This window comes from Glycine max, chromosome 13 (genome assembly GCF_000004515.6).
Source record: "Glycine max cultivar Williams 82 chromosome 13, Glycine_max_v4.0, whole genome shotgun sequence".
Lineage (NCBI taxonomy): Eukaryota > Viridiplantae > Streptophyta > Magnoliopsida > Fabales > Fabaceae > Glycine > Glycine max.
Window position 1 is genome coordinate 21550315 of NC_038249.2, and position 22413 is coordinate 21572727.

Consider the following 22413-nt stretch of genomic DNA (forward strand, 5'->3'; position numbering starts at 1 on the left):
AAAGTCAATAAAGTAACTCCAAAAACTACATGCCAATTATGTTTCCAATTATAATAATAAAAAAAATTGTCCGTATAAACCATCCATGTATACGTTTAGAGAACTAACCTTAGTTTGAAAGTAACATTACATGACACGCATTCATCAATGACATATTAGGGTGTAGTTCTAATGTTAACATCAGCGACCTACTTACTTCCAAAGTAAAATAATAAAATTTTGAATAACGATTTTTATTTTATTTTATTCTACACGTCAAATGCTTGTTAAGAAATAAAAAAAATTAAATATTAATTATATTGAAACTATAAAAAATATTTATTACATAATTTGTTTCCATATTATTCAGTCTCTTAACCTATACACCATCACATAAAAAAATATGCATCCAATCTTTACTATAAAATACATTTTTTAGAAAAAAGATTATGTATTTGCATGGTAAAGTGCATAATTTTACATTATTATCTAATTAGCTATCATGTATGAAATAGTTTTATAATAGTTACTTTAAAAAATTATATTAATTTTAATTTATTATTCGTTGATAATATAAAATTACAATATATAACCATTAAATTCTATATTTTTAACAACTACTTTGTTTTAAAAATATATCTATTTGAGACATGTTTTGAATAATAAAAGATCATGTTTCTAGCATTTATTTAAATGTAAATACCTTTTTTAAGTATATATTTAAATCTTTGTTCACCAAGTTTTGTGATATTACTCATTTTTACTAAACTCAACTCTAATTGGTATATTTATTTGTATATTACAAATTGAAATACAAGATTTATTATTTTTCTCTCCTTACCTCTCAATTACACATTCTAAATATATTTTTTACACTCTTTTTAGATATATATTTAACAAGTTAATTACCCTTACAACTAGAAAAAAAAAATATTGGTCGATTGCTTAATTTTTGTGTGTACAATGGTGACTATGAGAATAAAACCTAAATTTTTATGCATATTACCCAAACCATTGTTACTAGGTAAACCTTAATAGGTTTTAACCATTTATCTCTTTTACCTTCTTTCATCTCTTTTTTTCTTAAATTGAATTTCAATAATTTTTTAAAATAAAATTCAATAGTTTAAATTAACCTTATACCACAATTCAAATTATTCACTGTAAATGCAAAATATAATTTACACATTCAGGTATATTTATTTATTACAAGTTTAATTGTATATAATATAATTTGTATATTTAAATATATTTATTATAAATTTTAATTTTATAAAATATATTTATCTTGTAAAATACATCTATTTATTAAAATAAAAACTATAACTATTTAAAATAAACATTTATCTTAGTCAATTAAAATAAGCAACAAAATTCTCCTTCCAAATTTATTTTCCATCTTTAGAGTATTTTTATTTTCTGGGACATCAACTGTTTTTCGACTTAATTATTGGTTTTTGCTTGGTTGACTTAATTATTCATGCAATTCCTGTATCTATAAAGTCTTCACATGAAAACTACACTTTTTACATGCTGGACCACTGCACATACAAATTTTAATCTGGGTAGATCTAGTGATTTACATTTTCCAATTGTCTGAGGAGACGAAACAGCTCAGCAGAGAGCCACACAGATGAGAATGAGTTAGGAAGAGAAGAACCCCATCAAGGATCCATGTTTTTTCATTTTTCTTTTTGGACCCACTGTTATCCCATCACTGTCTCTGGAACCAACTTCCACTCTCCCCACCTTCCCTTTCAATTCACTCCACAATTCATTTTTCCCAAACACACATTCTCACATCCCAAAGTTCCCTCCTTTTTCACTCCAACCACCCCCCACGAAACGAATCCATGAGGAGTTCGGAGTGACCCACGTCACCAGCTTCCGAATCCAACCCCATTCCGCAAAAGGGTACTTTCTTCAACGATGGTTGAGAACTCGACGCTAGGGCGCTTCCACCACCAAAGGCTCGACCTTCGCCGCTGGGTCCCCGCGTTCTTCACCTCGCACAAGACCCTCTTGACCTTTCTATGGATCGCCGCCTTCGCCTCCGTTTTTCTGTGGCAGAGGAACATAGCTGGTGGCTTTCTGGTCTACGGAGGAATTCCGGCCAGGCCCATGCCCATGCTCCGCCCCATGGCCTTCAATTTGACGGATTTCGGAGGGGTCGGTGACGGCGTTACTCTCAACACCGAGGCTTTCAAGAGGGCCGTTTCAGCGGTTTCTAAGTTCGGCAAGAAAGGCGGTGCGCAGTTGAATGTGCCTCCCGGACGCTGGCTCACGGCGCCGTTTAATCTAACCAGCCACATGACTCTCTTCCTAGCTGAAGATGCTGTTATACTTGGCATTGATGTCAGTTTTCTATCTTCCCCCCTTTTTTTTATTTTTTTCTTCAACTCAATGCTAATTTTGTGGTGTGTGTACGTGTTTTATTATTTATTATTTAATTGTAATCATGAATGAATACTGAGGAAAGTTTTTAAGGTGGTTTGGACACATACATATAAAGAAGAAAAGCTAGTGAAGAAAGTAGAAGGTATGATTTGTAGTCCCATGAAACTAAAGAGAGAGAGAGAGATTAAGGAGGACATCAGAGTAAGTTGTTCAGAGGATCTCACAGTAAATAATTTCTCTGAAAAATTGGTCTTTAACTGAGTCGAATAGCATTGTGTGGTCTATCTAGCCGATCTTACCTAGTGGGATAAGGCCTTTTTTAGTTGTTGTTGTTGTAATCATGGAGGATATGGTTGTTCTTTCTTAGTAACAATTTTGTGGCTCAGTGGAAAGATGGTACATTTTCCTTTCATGCGTAATTGAAATGGAAACTAGGCCCCCAGGAGAGAAATAACTTTTAGTGGAAGAACTAAATCGTTCATAAAGTACAGTGATAAATACTTCTGTACTGTTTCTGTTTTAAATGAAATGGTTTTCTTCATGGACTTTGTTTGTCTGTTCCGTGTGTCAAACAAAAGCAGTCATATGCTACTTGCCTTTGGATAATTTCAGAAACTAAGAGGGGGGCAAACCACCCATAGCAACTAATAAAATGTCTTTGGATAATGCAACTATTACTGTTATGAACTTATGATATGTTGAAGCATGCCTATAGTAGTTAGTCTGAAGTAGTTTCATTCACACATTACCGTAATTATACCATATATATCTTTCTATGTTGGATATCTTATCTTCAGAGTTGAAGTCATAGTGTTCTAACCTGTTTAATGTTCGGAAAGGTAAGTGAATGTTGTATTTGTTAGAGTAGAACTGCAGTATCAATTATAACATTTCTTCAAGGCTAGTTGATTGTAGTTTGGCACTTTGGCCATTGTGACTGCAGTTGTTTCGCACAATTTTTCTTTCTAAAATGATCTCTGACTTTATTGAGATGAAGGAACGCTCTGGGTGTGATATGCGATAGAAAAGTACCACTCAAGCTTAAAGGGATTTTTTATCACACAACCATAAGATCTGTAATGTTGTATGGGACTGAGTGTTGGATAGTAAAGAGTCAACAAGAAATTAAATGTCACAAAGATGAGAATGTTACAATGATTGAGTGGTTACACGAGACAGGATAGGATTAAGAATACAATCATTAGAAAGAAAGCTCATGTACCTCCTATTATATAAAAAAATGGTAGAATTTTGTCTTTGATGGTTTAAGCATGCATAGAGAAGACTTGATGAAGGAGCACCAATGAAGAACAGAGATTTAGAGGTAAATGGTTATTGTTGTTTTACAATCTATGTAGCTGACCCTACCTAGTGGAAAAAAGCTAAGTATGTTGCTGTATTTCTGTTTTGGTATGTAAATTTCCTTTGTGGTAGGCATCAAGGTAGTTGAATCAGGATACAGATCATGAATTGGAAAAGCTAATTTCCAAATCATGAATTGCTAGATTCATGACAAATAATAAAACATAACAAGCACACACACATTTGCATTTTGAAGTTAAATAGCTAACAAAGTGTCGTATAAGCTTCAAAACAAACACTTTTGCTGTATAATAACAGCCACAAGGCCAAAAAAAAGTGTCTGTCGGCTACACAGCCACTGCAAAGAGGGGAGGGGACTACCAACAAAGAGCAACTATTATTAGGTTGAACAGGATGCATGGTTACACAAGACAAGATAGGATTAAGAATACAATCATTAGAAAGAAAGCTCACATACCTCCTATCATATAAAAAAATGGTAGAATTTTGTCTTAGATTGTTTAAGCATGCATGGAGAAGACTTGAAGGAGCACCAACGAGGAACAATGATTGAGTGGTTACATAAGCTTCAAAACAAACACTGTTGCTGTATAATAACAGCCACAAGGCCAAAAAAAAGTGGCTGTCTGCTACACACCCACTGCAAAGAGGGGAGGGGACCACCAACAAACAGCAACTAAACAATAGCAACCAACCAGCAATTTAATGTGTCCAGGCAAACAAGGGGACCAGAAGCACAATCCATGTAGAAAAATCACTCCACCAGCTCAATAATAATAGCAACCAGCTCTTGTTTTCAGGAGACAGGACCACCAGCACCATCACTTGTAGTTAGAAGACATAGGAACAGAGGAAATATCTTTGGGAGGAACAGACGAAAGTAAAAACGTTAATGAAGAATGGACTGATGAATGAGAAATGCTAAAATGTAAATAAAAAGTGAAAACCAGCTTGTGAGCCATAGAGGGTCTAACAGTAGGTGAAAAACCAGCCCATTCCCTTCCTATTCTGCTATTTTTTGGAAGACTAAATAAATAAAATGTTTTCTTAGTGTTTTAAAAGTCAGGTCAAGTATGACCCAATCCATTTTTGGTGTTCGACCCGCTTCGCCAACTGTGGTGCATGTCTCGTGCGGTTCATCTGGAAATTGTGATTCAAGTGATTCATGCCCAAAAACGCAATGCACCATGATTTGTATCAACAGCAACTTGAATTGTATCATATTCATATCACACATTTCATATCACAAATCGTACGATACTAACTACCATGATGGGCATATATTTCAATTTAATATAATAGTTGTGATCAAGCTTGGAGCATGAAGAATAAAAAATACTACATAATTCTTTAAACTGCTACTGAGAGACCAATATGGTAGGATTGGCAAAGAGCACCAAGGACTGAGTTCTTGGTGATCAAATTGATTCTATGAAATAATAGCTAGGTAGGGCTGCTGTTCAGACTATATGCTGTTGTACAAAATGATATTTCCTAATTGAGCTTTAAAGAGTAGAATATTGCTTGATTTATCTTTTTGACAAAAGTTATTGTACCTAGATCATAACAAACTTTGATGTTGTCCAAAGTCAATTTTCTGGCTTGCTGAATTTCTTTATACCAGCCAGATTTCTGTATAATGTATAACCTTTGGAAACATGATATCCATCATAGAATATTCCGGAAGCTAATGTACATCTACATTGTGCACTTGGCACTGAGTGGGAGAATTTGGACAATTAGACTTAATATCTATGACTCTAGTTAATTATCACTGGATTATGTATTCTGCTAAGAGTATGGCTAGCAACACACTCTCTACTATTGGTCTAAATTTATTGGAAACTGCAAAATCGTGTATGAAGTTTGTTGAATGAGAAGTGAGACCCATAAATTATTGTCATTTTCAATAAATTCCAACCAATAATAAAAAGTGTGATCAAAAGAGTATGTTCAAAAGTGTATTGCTAGCATGTAGCTACTTATATTTGTAATTTTATCTTTCTCTTTGATCTATTTCTTTCATTACATATCTCTTCCACTCTCTCATAAGTAAACATTTTACTGACACTATATTTGTCATCTTACGTGATGGCTAACAGGATGAAAAATATTGGCCATTGATGCCTCCATTGCCTTCATATGGGTATGGGAGGGAGCATCCTGGGCCTCGATATGGCAGTTTGATTCATGGTCAACATCTTAAAGATGTTGTGATAACAGGTGAGGATTTTTCATCCTGCTTCCAATGTATGTGAAGGGATACAAAAGTCGTCACTCACTCTTCATGACAGAGGTCTTTACTTAGTATCCAATGTCATTGTCACTTTCAAGTCTTTATCTTGCAGTGCAATCTAATTGTTGCATTTTAAGGAACAAGAAGAAAAATTAGCTTTTAGAGTCACAAAAGGAAAATAATATTGTCCAAACTTGCCTTTATAGTTGACAAGATATATTTTCAAAGCCTTAAGCTTATGTTGAACAACAATTGGTATAGTTCCTTATGGACTATTATTTTGTCAAATTAATTTTTCAAGTGTTTATATCGTTTGAATCAATAATATTTCAATTTTTGTTGAGAAATCAGTTGCTTTAGCATTTGCTAATATTTCCTTGGTGTAATTTAGTTTGGTGAATTGTCTTGCATCGTATACCTCATTAAAGGGAAAAGGCTTAGCATAACATAAGTCTTTCTTTATTCACCTCAATTCTCATGAAACTTGACTTATTATATAAACAACCACCTTGAAGGATAATGCACTACTAGGGAGAAATCTGTGACCAAGATATAAGCAGTGCACTAATTAGGAGGCAATCATTATCAGGATAAGCAATGCTGGCACAGCACAGTTCTTTTTTCTTTTTTTTTTTTTAAATCTCCCCTTCCCCCTTGTTCTATGTGATGCTTAAGCTTAATTTACAAATTTATCTGATTTCATCTATTGTCATAACTGACAGGGCATAACGGTACCATAAATGGACAGGGACAAACATGGTGGAAAAAATATCGCCAGAAGCGTCTCAACCACACTAGGGGGCCACTTGTTCAGATCATGTTTTCTAGTGACATTGTGATCACCAATATAACTTTGCGTGACTCTCCTTTCTGGACACTTCATCCATATGACTGCAAAAACATTACAATAAAAGGTGTTACTATATTGGCTCCTGTGTTTGGAGCTCCAAATACTGATGGCATAGATCCTGGCGAGTATCTTCTACTGAATACTAAACTTTATTTCATATCTTAACGTATGGTCTAGAATTTGTTGATTAGGTATATGCCAATTGTTAAGAAAATAAATTTTGGCGATAAGGTGAGGATAGCTTCATCTTGATAGCTAGCAATGACAAATAAACCAACTTGAAGAGATTTGATGTAAAGGAGGTTGCATAGTAGGGGGTTATTATTATGTATGGTGGAACAATGGGTGGAAGCTTAATCCTGTCAATAATTTTATTTTTCTGGCCAACTGAACCATTTCTCAGTATATGTATGGCTGTACGCTAATTGATTCAGTGGGAAAATGATTATACAGGCAGGAATAGGTTAATTTATTCTTTTTCCTTTGTCTTTTTTTTGGGTAAGCTTGTGTGAGGTGTCAGATTTTTGGGAAGTGCTTCAAGCCTGTGGGTGATTAATTATAGAATTTAGTGTTGCATAACTTGTGTGAGATGTTTCTCTGGTGTGCACCTGTTATACTTTAGTTTGGTGAATTATCAGCCTGAGAGGTATCTAAGTTTAACTGGAATTTTCATCTAATTTTATTGTTTGTATGAAGAATTTTAATAAACACTAATTTTTATGGTATGAACAGACTCTTGTGAGGATATGTTGATAGAGGACTGTTACATAAGTGTGGGAGATGATGCAATTGCAATAAAAAGTGGCTGGGATCAGTATGGAATTGCTTATGGAAGGCCTTCCATGAATATAATGATCCGAAACCTTGTTGTTCGCTCTATGGTCAGGTAAATCCCTAACTCAGCCAATTTGTAATTTTCTGAATGCCTTTCAGCATCTTTTTATCTGGGAAAATAATCACTTTCTTTAGGCAGCTTTGTAAAAAAAGGGTTACTTTCCCATAATTTAAGCTTTCCCCAACACACAAGGTAACAACTTTTAGCATGCCTGCATAATTTAAGAGCCTGAGTGTAAATAAATTATTTCTGACTATATAGTGCCATGTATTTCTGACTATGTCTGTACAATGTATAAATACCCAGGAAACATGGGTTTCATGTCTTATCTTGCTTTATCCATCACCTGAATTTTTAACAATACTCTAAGCTATGCAACTCTACACATTTTCAAGGAATACATGTTTGCCGTTATGCCATACCTGATTTGGTTATTATACCACTAGCATGATACCATGTGTAATTTATGCTTTTGTTTGAAACTGTCTTTGGAGACTCTCTTTTCCTTTCAATCTTTAATTAAATATCCTCACTCGTGAGATCTCAATACATGTGATTCATAGGCTCCAGGTAAATCAACGGCTTTGTCTGACTGATGGCAACTTTTCCAATTGATGGTCCTGGATTTATATAATATTTCTAGTTAAATTTTCTTTGCATAAACCGATCTTAGTTAAATTTTGACAGCTTCATATCAGTTTGTGTCTGTCTGTCTTATCATTTATTGGGGTCTTCATATCTTAAATGATTTTATTTTTATCAAATGGAACAGTGCTGGCATCTCAATAGGCAGTGAGATGTCTGGCGGGGTATCCAACGTCATGGTGGAGAATATTCTTATATGGGATTCTAGGCGTGGTGTGAGGATCAAGACCGCCCGTGGACGAGGAGCATATGTGCGCCAAATAACTTATCGGAATATAACATTTGAGAATGTTCGAGTTGGAATAGTTATGAAGACAGATTACAATGAACACCCTGATGATGGGTATGATCCTATGGCACTCCCAATTCTCAGAGACATAAGCTTTACCACGGTCCATGGCCAAGGAGTTCGTGTGCCAGTACGCATACACGGTAGTGAGGAGATTCCTGTGAGAAATGTGACTTTTCAAGACATGTCAGTTGGTCTAACCTACAAGAAAAAGCATATCTTTCAGTGTGCATTTGTTCAAGGCCGTGTAATAGGTACCATCTATCCTGCTCCCTGTGAGAACCTTGATCGGTACAATGAGCAAGGACAGTTGGTTAAGCATTCTGCGTCCCAGAATGTAACAGATATAGATTATGATATTTGAGGTCATTGTTCCTTTTACTTGGGCCTCAATTTATGTCCGTATTAGATCAAATTTTTTTGTGGAGGTTGGAGAAGTCAAGTCATGCCTTTTTTATTTTATTATGTAATGTCACTTTTCTACTCCATTTTATAGCTTTCTGAAGTGGAGCTGTAAATACAGAAAATTTTCATATGCGTACGTAAGTTTACTAGATTACACAATTGCATAGTGCGTATGCCCTAATGCTTTAGGGGGATTCATTGCAAGCAAGAGAATTACTTTAGCAACACATGAATTTGTCATTAGGAATTCATTTTTCTGCTGAGGAAGATTAGAGCATTCCCAATGACCTCTGAGCGTAATACATGCCTGTGACGTCAATATATTTATAAGAACTGCAAAACCTAGTAATCCAAGTGGTTTAATTGTGTCATCAGGTGAACCTTATAATAGAACCAAATAATGAAAGTTCGGTTGGTAAGCTTAACATTTTCCTATAACTTAACTGCTACAGACCTTCGATTTCAATCCCTGGACCCTATCGCTTTTAAGATCTACTCTCATCCATCTACTATTTCTTCTAAAGTCCATGGTTAATGATTATTTTCACATTCTTCAAAATGTGGAATTTCTTAACTGTTTGAGATATTTTTATACCTGAAGAAGCTGTAGAAACCCTGTAGGGTGGGTATTCCTAAACCACCACACATTCAATGGTTGTTTCACGGTCAGAGTGTCTGTAACATACTAGTAGTTGTTTATAACCTTAAACTATCAACTTTATGTAAAAATGTAATTTGTCAATCTAACTTTACCCGTTCGATTATCTTAGTTATTTATGTTATTTTTTGTCAAAGGTAAACAACGGTAAAAATATAGTCAAAGGGTTTTTACTTTCATATATTTTTAAAAGTACATTATATTAATTTTAACGTATATAATAAGTTATTAAATAATTTTAGATTAATATAAGATTTTATAAATATGATTTGTATAATAAAAACTTTTAATTTAATAGTGGGTTTTAACATAAAATCATCTGATAAATAGTTGTTTATGATACGAGAGTTAATATAACTTAGAACTATGTGGTATTTCCTCTTTTTCACCCCAAAAAAATGTGGTGTTTCCTCTAATGTCATAGTTAAATATAATAAATTTACCTGAAGGTCTCCAATATCTGGAAGATATTTCCATGTAGGATGGCCTCTAACTTACCCTGATAATAGTCATGGGAAACATGACAGCAACAACATATTAATAATCTTAGCTTCAGTACAAGATGTACTCAAAACTAAGCTAAAAACAAGACATAAGTCCTCTGAAAGTACAAGTGTCAAAAGCAAAGTATGAAGGTAGTGAAACAGTCATACTCGCTAGACACCAAAGCATTAAAAACAACTGCTATCCTTTATCTAAGGCACCGCTTGGAATAGATAATGTGAACAAAAAATATGGTGAATTCCAAACTTGAGAACACAGCTTCAAACAGCAACTTCACGCTTCAAAACATCAGCAACCAGCACGATAAGCATAGCAACTTGGTGACAGTTTTTCGCATCAGAAACAAAATCTTTTACTGAATCTCTTTTCTTTTTCCTGCTTGTATAGTTGTACCTGTTGTAAATTTTTGTATATACAGCATTCAAAACTTACTCATGTCTACTGTAAAACAATATGGCACAGAATGTTGATAATCTTAATAATAAAGCAAAGATAGTCTCCAGCTAAATCTCCCGTCTAAAACTGCACTTAAATCAGTTTTCCATCTCCAAAGTCTCAAATAAAATGACTGCTTAAAAACTCTACGTTTATTGTGCATTTTCTATTATCATAAATGTTCCACTATCTCATTAAGCTAGAATAATCTCTAGCTCCAATCAATTGATTGCACCGTGAAGACAACCAATGAAAGGAAACCCGTGCTGCAATTAAGAGTGTCTCTTCCTTTGCCTGGGTCACAGCCTCGCAAGTCATTATTTCCAATGTAGCATTTCCTTTGTCATTCTTCTCTCTCCGTCCCTTTCTTTCTCCAAACACTTCCACTGCTCTTTATCAATGATGGATTTTAAGAATTGCTATCGTGGGCAAATATGGGGTGATGGTGAGAAGAGATGCCGCAGCCGATTGCCGAACAACTCATTCCTATGATTCTGACCACGATATTGCGATGCTAAATATGATGAGAATGAATATTTGAAAGAAGGAGAGCAAGAGGAAGTGGGGTGGAAAACGTAATCAACATAAAAATAGTTTCGCAATTCACTTCCACGCATATTCCAGCTTCTCATGTGAAAAACGTAATCAAAGCAAGTTATGTTCCTTCTTTCTTCTTATTCTTTGCGTTTATTGCAAAGAGTAATGCTATCACATTCTGATCTTTATTCTTTAATCCTCCATATATTCCAGGTTCTTAAAAGGAGGTGTGCTCTGTTTATGCTTCCCCAAAGGTTTTACACTTTTTTATATATATTTTATTATTTGATCTTTAATTCTCTATATATTCCAATATCGAAAAAGATAAACTGAATGAAGGTATGCTCTGCTTATTCTGATACAGAGGGTTTTCATAATTAGTTATATATATAAATTGTTTTGTAAAGTAGGCATATAACTACTCTTATCCATATACGTACTGAACTGTTTTTAATATTTTGGCATTGAGCAGGATTATTGAAGATTTTCCAAACTGACGTAAAAAAAAGATTTCCCAAACTTTTTATGATAATTGCAGAGATTATAACCCGTGCATTTTGTTGGTCCATATAGATAATTGATATTTTGAAAAGTCAAATGAGAGTTTTTCTTGGTTGTTGATTCACCAAATACATAGAACTTTGAATAGCCTCTGCAGCAGTCCAGCTAGCTGTTATCCATGTGGTTCTATTGCCTTCAACTAATTATCAGTTCTTTAGATCTCATGACTATATATTCATATTTTATCAATATTGCTTCCTTGAAAGGGATGATATCTTGAAAAAAGAAACTTCAAGTACACAAGAACTAAGAGCTAAGGATTTTGATAATGAAGATTAAGAGAGACACGTGATAAGGAGGCCACCAACACTTGAATAACTAATTATGATTAGCAGAAGACAAAGACACGGAAGGAAAGCAGTTCAAATGGAAAAATGGGATCCACCAAAGGTAATAATATAACTTCCAATACTCCATTTTGATATTCCTTTTACTAATTGAATTTTCATGACTATAAGATTTTAGAACTCGGTTTAAAATAGGCAACTTGGTACCTTATCACTTTAAAGTCAAGTAATTCCATATGGGGTTTATCATGGAACATAATGTAAAAGTGAAAAGGAAGCACATATTATTTTCTATTCAAGTTGTGGACAAAGTTGTTTCAATCTGCATATAATATTATATCTAATGGGTTATTTATTCACACACTTATTGATATTTTCTAACTGCATAATGGCATAATTGTAGGTTTCTTCCCTGCAATTATAGTTGGTAATTATAGGTTTTGAATTCTTTCTTCAAGAATTTTAGTGGGTGAGAGGAAGTTGATAAATTGTTTTAAATCATTGGAATTTTACTAGAGAAAACACAAAAAAATTAATGTGTAATTTGGTTTGTGTCTGTAAGTGTCTAAATTAGTCTTTCAGTTTGAAAACAAGGTCAAATGATGCTGTGAAATTTTTGCCTTAGTTAAAGAGCAAGGAATTTCCTCATTGCACCCTTCAAACAACTTATAGCTTTTAGATTAGTATGTGTAGATTCTGTATATGGATTGGTCCTCATTTGGTTCTCATTCCTGTATAATTTATATCATCTACTCAAACACGGTTTATATCATTGATTTATTTGTATTGCTGCTATATTTTTCTTCTTCCTCTTTATTTATTTTGATATATAGGTTTTGCACATTTTTCCATGTTTTAGTTGGATATATTGGTTATGCACAGTTTCTTTCACGTTAGAGGATGACTCATGAAATCCATATAGATCTTTGTTGTTTTGCATCTCGGGTATCTCTGAGCCTTATACGAGAATATATACATTAAGATATAATAGATGTTGTCAACATATGTAAGATTTCAAAGGTGAGATTTTTTTTAATTAAAATTACCAGTAATTAAGTTATTTCTTTATGTCACGAAATTGTTCCATTGTTTCACTTGTTTCTTTTTTCTTTTCTTTTTTTGTTTTTAATGCAGAAGACAATAAGGTTGCCACTTCTTTTTTCTATTTATTTTTATCACAAAATCCCCCACATGTTATTTGGGAGATCAGCAGACTTTAAAAACTAAATTAAGGAGGATTATTCTGAAGAACAAATCAAGCAAACAGGGTTCTGTTGTTATAGATTTTATTAAGCTAATTGTGTTTGAATATTGTTTCTTTATTTCCCTCTTTGGAATGGAGTGGCTATATTTTGTTGTAGTTGTTCCACATGTACAATGCTTAATCTCTGTTTCAAGTGAAAATATCAGTCCACAACAACAAAGTTCACATCCTTTGGGTTGAAGCAAAATTCTGTATCACAAGATTTTGTTATCTCTACTTTATTTGGGTAATTGATGTTTAACGTTCATCAACCTTTAATGAATATAAAGTCATATTCATTATTTTTATAAAAATCTGCAGGAAGCAATGGCAAAGTTAATAATATTGTAGTCCCAAAATGCTAGCCTAATTCGATTGCATCATTGATGAGCTATATTTAAAAAAAATACATTTGATTCATTGAGAGTTTTTAAAGGCAGCTATAAAACCATTTTATGATAGTACATCATCAAGGTAGTTCCTGTTAGCATGATATGAATGGGAGGGGTTCTATTGTGCATGAGAGGTTAAACATTGGAGTCTATAAAATTTTAATACTCAAGTTTATGGATTTTATTCGTGCTCTAATTCCTACATGATATGATGAGATTTTACTTCATATTTAGACTTCAATAAATCCAAATAATGAAGTGTAATGTAAGTATGATAGGGATTCATTACGAGAATTGAAGATTAATGGAGTTTAAAAATACTGATTAGAAATCAGATATTTCTATTAGAAAAAGAACTTTTCCATAACTACTATCACATATCCAATTTTTTACCTTATTAAGTAATATTGCCATACTGGAGCTTGCTAAACCCTAATAGCTGCATAATGGAAATAACTATTAGACAAAAATGGTAAAATTATCATAATACCATTTAACAAACATGAGAATCATCATTCCATCCTTTGTTGCTGTAGTTATTCGAATTAGTCCCATTCAATTTAATAACCTTGCTATTTTAATATATATATTTTTTATAAATGGTAAAGAACTTTAGTAATAATAGGGAACCTTACTCCATGCCTTTCTTCCAATGTTGCATTTTCCTGAAAGATATGTTTCTTGGCAGCTTATATTAGAATATCAATTCCAAATTTATACTGCAACATGCTGTTAAAGCATATGGTCAAACACAATTTTATTAAATGATGCCAAGATAACAGCGTTTGGGTTCCTTATAATAAAATTAATATAAATAAACAATAGTTATAAAACCATTTGTTATGTGAAAACAGTCTGATGAACAATTGCAACAAATTTTCATTATAATGAATGGCAAAATATTATATACTATTTTATATATATATATATATATATATATATATATATATATAATATATATATATATATATGTGCGCGTGCGTGCGTGTGAAAAATAAATTATTTTTGCTCAAATACATTGTTGTATATTTTCTTAACTCACTTACATTACCATTCAAATTAAATATGCATATAATGATTTAGTGTGATATTAATTAATGTTTTATAATGATTTGTTATTAGTATTATTTTAAGTATATATATATATATATATATATATATATATAAATTATTTCAGCATCAAAAAAAAAAATTTATTCCGTGCATCGCACTACTTAGTTCGTAAATGAGATTACTTCCATAATTATTAGTTTTAAAAAGGGGGCATATATATTAAAAAGCCACCTATGCAACACTAATCCCTAATACTAAAAGTTAACAAATAACAAAAACATATTTAACACAAATGTGGATTTCTCTTAGCTTGGAACGGGAAACTTCATAACTTTATGGGGGAGAAAAAAAGCCACATACTAGTAGCGTGTTTACACTTTATAGTGTGTATTAATGTATTTCTATTCCTATAATTTTCTATCTCTAGTTGCAATGTGTGTGTAGTACACACTTAACCACCATATCTAAATGTACTTAATCTTGAACTCTTAAACTCTTAAGTGAAATTTCAATTTGAATTTTATAAATGAAAAAAAAAATGTAATTTAGAATAGAGATTCCTTAAAAACATTAATTTTTTTGACAAAAATTAATCATGATATAAGTCAATGAATACTTTGTATTAATATATAAATATATAGTAATCCAAAAACTACAGACTTGACTTTACTGCACTCAAAGAGTAAAACTTCCTTGACTCCAAATTATACAGTATAGATTGAGTATTTGGTAATGTAATTGGATGTGACGAAAGCAACTATCTAGTCCTGGGGCTGGTTGTGGGTTCAAGCGAAATTCTGTCCAGTGAATGAGCCTCCAAGGTTTGCAGATTTATGTAATTGTTGGAAAAAACAAGGGTGTTTGGTAACTAGAGAGATGAACATGAATATATCACATATCACGTGGATGGAAAGTAGCTGTCCAAAGGATAAACAAACAACAAGTGAACCACTTCCTTAAGACTCAGTCTTCGCCCGTGACACATCCATCAAATGAATAATAATTCTTTTTGATAGCTCATAAGTTATCAAATTCAACACCTCCCTACAAACCACATGTCCCAACCCAACCAACTCCCCCCTTATCTTCTTTTTTTTTTTACAAGCAGACCAACCCCTTACCCACCATATGTCAACCAATAATATTATTCTTACATTAATTTATTACTCTACTTTATTCTTTTTTTAATTTAATGTACTATTATTTTAATTTCAGCAGCTGATTGAATAAGATGTGAATTATTGCAAAATTTTTAAAATTATTTTTTTATTTCTATGGATTAAAAAAATAGTTTTTTTTAATTTATGAACTATATTTTTTATTCCTACTGTTCTAACTTTTTATTTTATTTTTTCCAAAAATAAAAAGTAATGCACCAGTATTATCAATGAGCTATATTTCTTCAAAATACAACTAGCTTTCTTTTTTTTGTTTCTTTTTTAATAGTAAGCTATGCCTTATAAGAAGCTGTGCGGTCTGCCAGTGTTATTTGCGCGTACCAAACAAACTCTGGAGCACCCCAAAACTCCGCGTTACACACACGGATGTTTTTGCTCTCGATTTCCATTTGTTTAGGTTTTCATTGGTATTATTATATTTCATCATTCTTTTTCTCTGTATTGATTTTTAAAAGGTAGCTAATTAGCTATCAACTTTTTGTCTCCTGGCCTCTTCAATTTTTAAAGACACTGTGAAAAGCTGTTAAATTAAGCTTTTTTTTGAATAAATAATGTAATTGACCTAATTCAACCCTCAAAAATTAGTTGAAGAAGTGAAGGTTGTCTCTCACTTATATATTTTAACGTAAAATTATTTTTAACCGATGTGAGACTTGAATTATTTTCAACAGTTTTAACTAGTAATATTATAATTAATTAGAAATCGTTTTTTAATAAAACTTTAAAATAATAATTATCAATCTATGACTTGAAAGCCTTTAAGGTGAAATTGACAATAACGATTTATGGGTATATGTTATTCATTGATGTTTGTATTCCATTGACTTTTTAGTTTTTCATAAGTAATTTTTTCGGAAAAAAATCTTGTTAGAGACATTATGGGACATAAAATATGTAAACAACTCTTTCAATATAACCTTGATTTACAACGTGAGCGATTAATTCTTTTTGTTTCAACCAAATTCCGTGATTTTATATTCCTTTGATTAAAAATACTAATCATGCCTCCAATTCTTGGAAACTAATACTACATTTGTCTATTTCTTTAGGTGTTTAAGGCTATTGAATATGAATTAAAAAATATTTAGTAGAACTAAAAATTATTATATTTGAACTAAATTAATACGTTGATGTTTGATACTTGCACCAGCGGTGAATATTAAATACGAGTATATCTGAGATTAATTAAACTTAGAAATTCTAAAACATTAATTTTTTGAGAGGAATAAAAAGTTAAAACAACAAAAGAAATGAGATGTGATAGTATATCGCAATTGGAAGCATGTTAACAAAAACATAATATGGAGAATTGGTAATGCAAATTGTTTTGAATGTTTTTTTAAAACAGTGTATTGATACTTACAACTACCCAGATCAGCCCAAAATAATTAGATTTGAATTTCGTTTTCAGAAAAACTTGAATCCCTTTTGATATCATATTTTAGTTTATGTTAAATTATAATTTTGATCTTCTTTTAATTTTTGTTTTTTTCTTTTTTATTTTCTACAATTTTAATATCCAAATTATAGAAAAAATATTTAATCAAGTTCAAAATTATGATTTCCTTCATGTAATAAATATTTTTTTATAAATTATTTTTTAACAAAAACTATCTATAATTTTTTAACTCATACGTTGGTTAAATAAAAAGAAAACTTCATTCTATTAATAATCGTACAAACTTGAATAAAAATATTAGAATTTAAATAATAATAATGATAATAGAAATAAATTTAATTAAGTTTGTAGTCTCCCATTTTTTTTTTTCAAATTTTAAGTTTTAGTACCTCAAACTTTGTTGACAACTTTTAGTTTGTCATTAATTTTTTATCAGCATTTTTAGTCCCCTTAAATAATTTTATCTTTTTTAATCTCTCATTTACTTTTTATTGCTTAAAATTAGTTCATGATTTTTCTATTTGTAGTCTTTCGTTAATTTTATATTTGTGGCTAACTTTCAACCATAAAAGTAAATAAAAGACTTAAAATGAATAATTTTTCTTAAAAAGATTAAGATGTTGGCAGAAAATTAATGGAGGATTAAAAATGATAAAAAAAATTAGAATTTTAAAAAATTGAGATTAGAAATTTAATTAATTAATAATAATACCAATAAGAATTTGTTGTAATTGCAATATACTCAGTGCGTAGTTAGTAGAGCTGTAGTATTTCGTTATTACAATTATATCACTTTATATTATTATCATCAAAATTAAAGGATGTTACCTTTTTTTAAAAGTATGTTAATTTCTTTTTTAATTATCATGAATAGTTTTTTTATATATTTAAGTCGGAAGAAAATAGTGTCTTAATCACAATGGTTAGTATTAGTAAGACAATTTTTTTTTCTTAAAAAAGCTCAAGAGTCATGATTATTAATAATTTACTTAATTCCTATTATAATTATCATCTTAGATTATTTTATACTTACTAATAAAAACTAACAAATAAATAAAAAATTATAAAATTAATCTTGTCATCATTAATTTATTTTTATTTTTAGTTCATATCATTAATTTTATAAGAGATATAAGTATAAAAATAATTAATATTATATTAAAAGTAAAAATAATAATTATTTTAAAACCTTTTTTTTTAACAAAATTATATTTTTTATCTTCTTAATTATTTTTAAATTTTGATATCTTTTAAAATTATTGACACATTTAATCTTCCAATTATATTGAATAACATAAATGTGATACTTAAGCCTAAATTTTAGAAATCACAATTACGTTACGTTGACAACACTAATATATACATGATAATTATTATCTTTTGTTAGTGTGAAGGTCTAAATCAAAGTTAAAGACAACTAAAAAGACAAAAATATAATTTTATCATTATTTATTTATTTATTACAAGAAGGGGGAAGTATATATTGTAGTACTTAATAAATTGAAGTCACAGGGTTTGTTCATGTGAGCTGGTTCACATTAATGGCACTGACCAACAGAGTCTTGAAAGGAAGCGAACCACGCAATTGCTTGCGGTGCGCATACAACAAAACTTTGCCGCTTCCCTTTACCCAACGCAAACAACACGTGGTGGAAACTTCTGAATTAAAATAAAGTAGAATGGTCATAAGAGGCAACCAAGTAACTCCACATCAAATTAAAAACACCCACATATTCCTCGTGCTTCAATTTCATTTTCCCTCCTCCTTCCAATTAAATATTCTCAACATTATATATACCATTGCCAAAGCTTCTTCTCAACAACCATTTCTTTCTTTCGGATTTCTGTTTCTCTGTCTTCATTTTAGTTTTTACGGCTAGAAGAATGTCCAGCTCATCGGAATATTTGGTATTTTCCGGCCACCACCCGGCGAACTCTCCGGCGGAAAAGTCCACTTTCTCTCAGACTTGTAGTCTATTGAGCCAATACATCAAGGAAAAGGGTACCTTCGGAGACCTTACCCTCGGGATGACTTGCACTGCCGAAACAAACGGTATGAATTGTATTTTATTTCTCAATTAACCCTAAATCGTTCTGAAATTTAATTGAAATGTATTCTGTTAGAACTCAGAAGGAAGCCAATTTGTGAAATCGTTGGTTTGGAATAAGTTTTTCTTTCTTTTTTTCTTTTTATGAGCTTTTGTCTAGGTTCGATGTTTCGAATGCATTTAATTGATCAACTTTTATTGGATACTTATGTAAAAACGGATCTTAATGTGACGTCGTAGTTTCTAAATTTTCCTTCTTATTTGGAGAGCAAAAAAACAATCTCAACCGACAGCGATGCAAAATGAGGTGTTTTGCCTTTGGATGAGTCCTAACTGTTCAGATTTTTCTCCTTGAAATGCTACGGGTTGTTCTCCTAAAGAAATGTTTTTGTCTGGTGGATTGCTCTATAACACGACCTGTAACATATGTGTTCCTAAATGGACTTGCATGTTTTCTATACGAGTTTTCCTGAACCTCCATGTTTCACAGGTTCCCCTGAGACATCGTGTCACTCTGCAACAACCATGGAGTTGTTTCCCACGATCATCACGCAACGGAACCCAACTACTGTGGATTTCCTATCTCCCCAGACTGCTTATCCTCACCACTCAGAGGTTCCAATCATGGTTAAATCAAGGTGTGTTGTTGTGCTTAATTAGCCGTGAAGTTAGTTAACATATTTTCATGTCATTCTTTGTGTGGAAGAAAATTAATGAGTTATGAGGGGAATGGATTCTCTGCATATACTTTATAGCATTGCATGAGATCTTAGTCCATCAATAAATTTTAGTACTATGATATATTTCTATTACAAATGAGCTTTAAAAGCACCAGGGTGAGAATGTGAGATCATAATTAAGGTCAATTTCTTTTTCCTCTAGAGGAGATCTGCTGAGTCATGACTGCATAAAGTTTCATAATGATTAATAAGTGTTCCTTTATTTAATGATCTACAGTGCTTTTAAGTCTATGGAGAAGGAGCCTAAAGCTGCTCAGTTGACGATCTTTTATGCTGGGCAAGTTGTTGTGTTTGATGATTTTCCTGCTGAAAAATTGGAGGAGATAACGTCATTAGCCGGCAAGGGAATATCCCAAAGCCAAAACACCTCTGCTTATGCTCACACTCATAACCAGCAAGTGAATCATCCTTCCTTTGTTCCTAATATCTCCCCTCAAGCACCGTCCAGACCACTTGTTTGTGGTACTTTCTTTTGATCTCTACTATTTTGAAATGACCAAAGCCAATACTTTTGTATTATGGATCATGTTTTTTCTGATCATAAATTTAATTTCTGTACAGATCTGCCAATTGCTAGGAAAGCTTCACTTCATCGGTTCCTTTCTAAGAGAAAAGATAGGTAAGCCTCTCAAAAAAGGAAATATTGCTTGGTGAATCTGTTTATTATGAGCCGGCATCTTTGATTTTTTTTTTTCCTTTTCAAACATAAACTCTTATCCTTTTCTTAGTGATTGATTCTTTGAAACAATCTCAGTATCAACCAGTTTGTGTAGTGAATGTCTGGCCTTTTTGCGTGGTCTGTTTATGTCTAGTTTTTGTGTCATGGAAAATTGATGCATCATGCTATTTTCTTAGTAAAGAAGGAATCAATCTAGTGCATTGTGCAAATCAGTTTTCCTCTTTTTGTCTTGCAATTACCCGCTGAGTAATGTTTTTTGGCCTAATGGACTAATTCTGTTATCTTTTTATGCTGTGTTTGCAGAATTGCTGCCAAAGCACCCTATCAAATAAACAATCCCAACTCTGCTTCAAGTAAGCCGGCTGAATCCATGTCATGGCTTGGATTAGGTGCTCAATCAACACAAGTCTAAGTGCATTTGCAGTTTTTAGTAGTTTTAGCCTCTCTTTTTTCTACATTTGATTTTGTAGCTCTTTTGTCTTTTTAACTTCTACTCTACTATGACTATGATAGATCTAACATTAGTAGTAGGTGCAGGCTTCAATTATTATGATTGCAAATATTTCCTGTAATTAGTATTTCAAATTCTTGTAGTCATTCTTCTCATTTTCTTTTGTTTGTTACCTTCCTTCATTTGTTGCTTTTCCCCTGCTTCTTTTTCCGCTACCAAAGAGAATCAATATTAACCTCAATCCGCATCAAGTTAAAAAGGATAATAATCCTATTCAACATTATTTTCAATTGGACTCTTGTGCGAGAATTGGGCACCATTTCAAGACGAGAGGAATAAAAAGTTTTTTTTTTATTTCTAATATTTTGTTCACGCCAATCATAGCATCAATTTTCCAAGACAAATTTTATCACGTCTCAAAATCATTTGGTATTAATTAAAACCGTTCTTGCCACGTGATTTTCGATGAGTAGTTATCAAATATTTCCTTGTGCCCCCTACTCTGCCCTTGCGAAATTGAACCCTATATCCAAAACTTTGAAGTTTGACTGTTTCGTGTCCACTTAATTTGACAGCTACATATTAAATTAGACATGTAGACATCATATTCTTGCATCTACTACACAGTACACATTCCTTGTAAGTTCCTAAATTATACGAGTAGTTTTTAAAAATATTATGATGCATTAAACCTTTATTGACTATAATTCATACATTCGTTCAAGAGCAATGACGAAGTAGAGATATGATTGGTTTTTGTTCTGGTCGAAGAAAGTCGATAAGGAGGTAAGAGATATGATGGTTACTTTGGTCTGGTCAATATGGACATCGAGAAATCAGCTTGTGTTTAATGGCAGAAACATGGAATGTGTACTGGTCTTGAGCAAGATGTTTTCCAACTTGAGAAAGTCTATGGTCAGCTCCTCAACAAGGCAGTTATAAAATTATCTTTGATGCATCTGTTAGGAGAGGTGGAGGTATGGAATTGGGGATGATGGTTGGAATTATAGCAAGTCATATAAAATACCATATGAGTATCATACATATTACATCATATTTAGAAATACATAGATCCATAATGAATGATCGAACATATACAACTTTTTATTATCTCCTAATGGGTCAAATTGATTTTTGCTCATTAAGTTTATATCAATTTTTTATTGGTAGTCTAATGAGCTCGCTAAATTCGATCACTTATATTAAGCCTATCTAAATGTAAATAACAAATATAAATGATAATATAATATGTAGTCCATATTAATTAATTAAGAATTATAAAATTTCTA

At 32.0% G+C, this 22413-nt stretch overlaps 2 protein-coding genes and 1 long non-coding RNA gene across 4 annotated transcripts; all 3 read left to right on the forward strand.

The window, feature by feature from the left end:
• The first annotated feature begins 1514 nt into the window (after positions 1–1514).
• On the forward strand, positions 1515–9089 carry LOC100801914 (probable polygalacturonase). The gene is made up of 5 exons (XM_003542319.5): positions 1515–2334; positions 5802–5922; positions 6658–6906; positions 7518–7671; positions 8393–9089. The coding sequence occupies exons 1-5, from the start codon at positions 1909–1911 to the stop codon at positions 8916–8918; spliced, it is 1476 nt and encodes a 491-aa protein (XP_003542367.1). The 5' UTR covers positions 1515–1908; the 3' UTR covers positions 8919–9089.
• Positions 9090–10348: 1259 nt separating this feature from the next.
• On the forward strand, positions 10349–13375 carry LOC102662155 (uncharacterized). 2 transcript variants are annotated; one of them, XR_417545.4, is made up of 3 exons: positions 10349–11210; positions 11307–11347; positions 11861–13375. It is a non-coding gene; the product is annotated as an uncharacterized lncRNA (long non-coding RNA). The 2 variants fall into 2 exon arrangements; XR_417544.4 differs by having other exon boundaries at positions 10349–11197.
• Positions 13376–18894: 5519 nt separating this feature from the next.
• LOC100802800 (protein TIFY 10A-like) lies at positions 18895–22411 on the forward strand. Its single transcript, NM_001289378.2, has 5 exons — positions 18895–19259; positions 19745–19892; positions 20212–20456; positions 20556–20613; positions 20977–22411. The coding sequence occupies exons 1-5, from the start codon at positions 19091–19093 to the stop codon at positions 21083–21085; spliced, it is 729 nt and encodes a 242-aa protein (NP_001276307.2). The 5' UTR covers positions 18895–19090; the 3' UTR covers positions 21086–22411.
• The last annotated feature ends 2 nt before the right edge of the window (positions 22412–22413 follow it).